This window comes from Papaver somniferum, chromosome 2, assembly GCF_003573695.1.
Source record: "Papaver somniferum cultivar HN1 chromosome 2, ASM357369v1, whole genome shotgun sequence".
Lineage (NCBI taxonomy): Eukaryota > Viridiplantae > Streptophyta > Magnoliopsida > Ranunculales > Papaveraceae > Papaver > Papaver somniferum.
In genome coordinates, this window is record NC_039359.1 from 48,109,817 (window position 1) to 48,114,195 (window position 4,379).

Here is a 4,379-nt window from a genome sequence, read left to right on the forward strand (position 1 = left end):
TCTGGGACTTGGGTTCATAAAATGACATTAATGTTTTGCATAAATCGCTATCATATAAAAATCTTAAGCATGGGCTCGTGCGACACTGTAATTCAACATCAATGGTCATAACTACACTCAGAGGTATTATCTGGCAGGGATAGTCTATCCACAACAGTTTGCTTTAGTTTAGACCGACAGTCAGACCGACTTTAAAGGATACGAAGTATATTAACATACAACAAATAACTTTGTCAAAGGATGTTGAATGCGCATTTAAAATTTTGAAATGGAAGTCCGCCATCGTTTGTAGGAGGTGTCGCTTTTTCGATCTTCAAGAACGGAACGAAATTATGCTAACTTGCATAGTTCTTCATAACTTGATCATTGAGGAAACACGAGGTAATCCTACCTAACGCCTTGTCACATGACTAGTTTTAAAGAAAAAAATTTAAGGTCGTTAATATGCAGCTGTTGTGCAAACTACCCAACGCCTTGTCACAGTACTATGTCACTGACATCTTTACTTCAATCGCGGTTGAATGGCTTAATAAAAAACATGCATACCTTATTTTGTCGCAATAGATAAACCTTCAAATTTGAAAATTTTCCTATCCATTTTTCATGTTTGTTGAGTCCACTGTCCGAGCGAAATTAACAACTATCTGATTCACCAATCCGGTAGGATCTACCCTACCATATGGTGTGTGCCAATACGATTTCCAAACACCCATATGGGCCTATATGAGAAAGGTAATTTTTTGTAGAGCAGTGAAAGCCTATATCCAGGCCCTATTACAAATTCGGGCTGATTTTGTGAGGTATGGGTTTTATCGTAGGTATAAATGTATCTCTTTCAGCCAAATCCCACTTCTTAATCATCTCTCCTCTCTTTCTCAACAGCAGCAGCAGCAGTTTTTAGGGTTTTCAAAGACGAGCAGCTAAGTCGCTCTCGTCTTCTTTCCACTCACAGATCTTCAATCATGGCGACTCAAATGAGTAAGAAACGAAAGGTAAATCCTCCTTCTTCAATCTCTGTTCCTCCATCATTTTTTTCTTCTGATTTTTTTTTCTGATTTTTGGGGATTTGTTAGAGGTTTGAATCGGTTGTTTCGATTTTGATTTACAGTTCGTTGCTGATGGAGTGTTCTTCGCTGAGTTGAACGAAGTATTGACAAGAGAACTAGCTGAAGATGGTTACTCTGGTGTTGAAGTTAGGGTTACACCTATGAGGACTGAAATCATCATCAGAGCTACCAGAACTCAAAATGTTCTTGGTAAGAAATCAATACTCTTACAACTCTTATCAACTTTTGTTTGTCTATTTTGGTATAGATCTGATGGATTTAGGGATTTGATTTGTTGGTTGGATTTTTGGATTTTGGATTTGTGTAGGTGAGAAGGGAAGGAGGATTAGAGAATTGACCTCTGTTGTACAGAAGAGGTTTAAGTTCCCTGAGAACAGTGTTGAGCTTTACGCTGAGAAGGTTAACAACAGAGGTTTATGTGCTATTGCCCAAGCTGAGTCTCTCAGATACAAGCTTCTTGGTGGGCTTGCTGTTCGTAGGTGTGTGTTTATGCTAATTACATCTATTTACATGAATTTGATTTAATTACTGTGTTGGTATGATTTAATTTTGGATTTATGTTTTATAATAATTGCTAGTTACATCCATTGACATGAATTAATTTTGAGAATAAACAAATGACCTCAATAATATATGAATTTGATTTGTTGTGAATAAGTGGGTAAATCGGTATCCTTTTGATTTGAGTCTCATGTTCATAATGTTTGCTAATTACATCCATTTACATGTTAATATGAATTTGAGTTTTTGTGTGAAGTCTCAAGTCTCAGTTCACTTGATTGTGGTTTCTCATGTCTGTGTGATTGCAATGTGGTTGTATGTTTTTGTGGAATATGGGTGTGTCTGTGTTGGTAATTTGTGCACAATTAAGCCGATGCTCCGGAAAATAATGAGGGAAGCATGGTACTGTGTACGGAAATTGAACATTGGTACTAATGTCTGCTTGCTCTGATGCTTCTGGCTCTGATTTTGCGGGCCTGGAAATGTACCTACATCTTCTTCTTTGTTATCTGAATTTATGATTATGAATTAGTTGTATTCCTGATCTGTATGACTGTTGTAGACACATGATAGGGTTTCCATGATGTATATGCCATAATACGATGCACGTCTTTATGTCATCTATACAGCAAATAGGTAAAAATGGCACCAACTTTGTGTCGGAAGATGACTATATGGATTATGCTTTTCCAAGCTATTTAGTTCATGATGCCTTTATTTCATGTTTGTAAGCTCGGGTAGCCACATTCCTTCCAACATCTGCTTTATATGGTTCATAGAATTCCAATATTCAAATGCTTAGATCTTATCAGTAATGCAAATAGGTTTGGTGTCGCTTTGTGTCGGAAGATGACTAAATGAAAAGTGCTTTTACAAGTATCTTTGCTGTTGAATAGTATATTTTTTCTGAAGATGCTTGATTATGAATCATATAGCTCATTCTATATCGCTATTGGAATTTCTGTGCTTTAGGGCCTGCTATGGTGTTTTGAGATTCGTCATGGAAAGTGGTGCCAAGGGTTGCGAGGTACAATCTGCTGCTATTCTTTCATGCATTCCAGTCTTTTACCCTCTTTTCTGTTTGATTTCGTATTAAACTTCAAGTTTGTAATTGTTATACAGGTTATTGTGAGTGGAAAGCTTAGGGCAGCTCGTGCGAAGTCAATGAAGTTCAAGGATGGATACATGATTTCTTCTGGTCAGCCTGTTAACGAGTACATTGACTCAGCCGTTAGACACGTCCTTCTTAGACAGGTCAGTTTGTACACCTCAGCTGTTTTCTGCTGTTACTCTCTTACTCTTTACTTTTGCTACTCTCTTAACTCTTTACTATTCCTGGTAATTGTGGTTTGGTTTAACTATTGAATGTCACGGGCAGATGAGGAAAATATATTTGTAAATGGGTAATTTGCGTCTGAATATTCATTGATGTTAACACCTTGGAGATCTGATGCCCTGAATAAATCTCTTCTTTGTTTATTTGTTATTGTTTTTTTTTTCATTTTGGTTGCAAGTATTGGAGTGAATGAGGTGATGATTAGGTAAATTCCCTATTGGTTTGATCGTCGAAATGATGGCATAAATGTATTAGCTCTAGCTGATCATTCTCTCCATACTTTCTTTATGTTGTCTTTCATTGGAATGGAATCGAACATTTGATTTGTTCTGTTTGGTCTAGCGGTTGACTTTCAAGGGCAAATGAGGAAAATTTATATGTAAATGGGTAATTTGCGTCTGAATGTTTCTTTGATGTTAACACCTTGGAGATCTGATGCCCTGAAATCTCTTCTTTGTTTATTTTTTATCGTTTTCTCCTATAGTTGGTTTCATTTTGGTTAAGAGTTTGATAGTGGCCTATTGGTTTGATTGTCGAAATGATGCTATGAATGTAATAACCAGCTGTATCTGTTCATTCTCTCCGTTGTCTCTAAAAACATCTATTTTTCAGTTTTACATTTTTTTTATACGCAGAGTTTGATATTACCTTTATATCTGGGAATATTTTTCATCTTCTGACTTAAAAGTTCATCTGTTTTTTGTTGAGCAGGGTGTTCTTGGTATCAAGGTCAAGATCATGTTGGACTGGGATCCTAAAGGAAAGAATGGTCCAATGACTCCATTGCCTGATGTTGTTACCATCCACCAACCTAAGGATGAAGAAGACTTCGTTAGGCCTTCAATGATGGCTCCTACCGAAATTGAAATTCCACCACCTCAAATGGTAGTCCCACCACAAATGATGGTTGCTTGAATTGGATGTGGTTTCTAGATTGTAGTGATTTGTGAGTTCTGTAATTTCTCAAAAGAGGATTTTGAATGATATTACTTTTTGAGTTTATGTGGGTTTGAATGATATTTTGTGAAGTAGTAGAAAACTACAGAGAAGCCTTTTCAAGTTTATTGAGATAATTATGCTATTTCTTAATCTTTTTATTAGATACTGTAACTTTTCAATACTTGATCCTTGGCTACTTTTAACACCAGAAAGGGTATTCTTCGATTATTCTTCACGTTTTTTCTCCCTTGGTGATAAATCTATTTCTGAAGGATAACTCTAGTTCCGCAAAAAAATCCTAGGTTTCAGCTTATGCATGTTGGTTTCAGTTTGAACCATAATATTGGGCATACCAAAATCTTTCAAGGCATACTGAATGAAGACAAAAAAGGTTGTTGAATAGCAAAATCAGATAACCCCTTAATCCAAATTTTTTTTAATGGCAAATCTGCCCTTTCCGTATTAGTGTTAATAATCTTGATTAGTGATTAAATATTTTGTTTAGTGATTAAGATAATTTTCAGAATTATAATAGT

General features: G+C 36.0%; 1 protein-coding gene and 4 non-coding genes across 5 annotated transcripts; all 5 read left to right on the forward strand.

Annotated features, from left to right (window-relative positions):
* Positions 1-847: 847 nt before the first annotated feature.
* On the forward strand, positions 848-4,024 carry LOC113347570 (40S ribosomal protein S3-3-like). Its single transcript, XM_026591247.1, has 6 exons — positions 848-992; positions 1,109-1,256; positions 1,375-1,546; positions 2,541-2,595; positions 2,691-2,822; positions 3,616-4,024. The coding sequence occupies exons 1-6, from the start codon at positions 963-965 to the stop codon at positions 3,817-3,819; spliced, it is 741 nt and encodes a 246-aa protein (XP_026447032.1). The 5' UTR covers positions 848-962; the 3' UTR covers positions 3,820-4,024.
* On the forward strand, positions 1,955-2,064 carry LOC113354866. Its single transcript, XR_003362069.1, has one exon. It is a non-coding gene; the product is annotated as a small nucleolar RNA snoR100 (small nucleolar RNA).
* LOC113354820 lies at positions 2,938-3,027 on the forward strand. Its single transcript, XR_003362032.1, has one exon. It is a non-coding gene; the product is annotated as a small nucleolar RNA Z101 (small nucleolar RNA).
* LOC113354832 lies at positions 3,092-3,175 on the forward strand. The gene has a single exon (XR_003362041.1). It is a non-coding gene; the product is annotated as a small nucleolar RNA Z102/R77 (small nucleolar RNA).
* LOC113354809 lies at positions 3,258-3,348 on the forward strand. The gene has a single exon (XR_003362022.1). It is a non-coding gene; the product is annotated as a small nucleolar RNA Z101 (small nucleolar RNA).
* Positions 4,025-4,379: the final 355 nt, after the last annotated feature.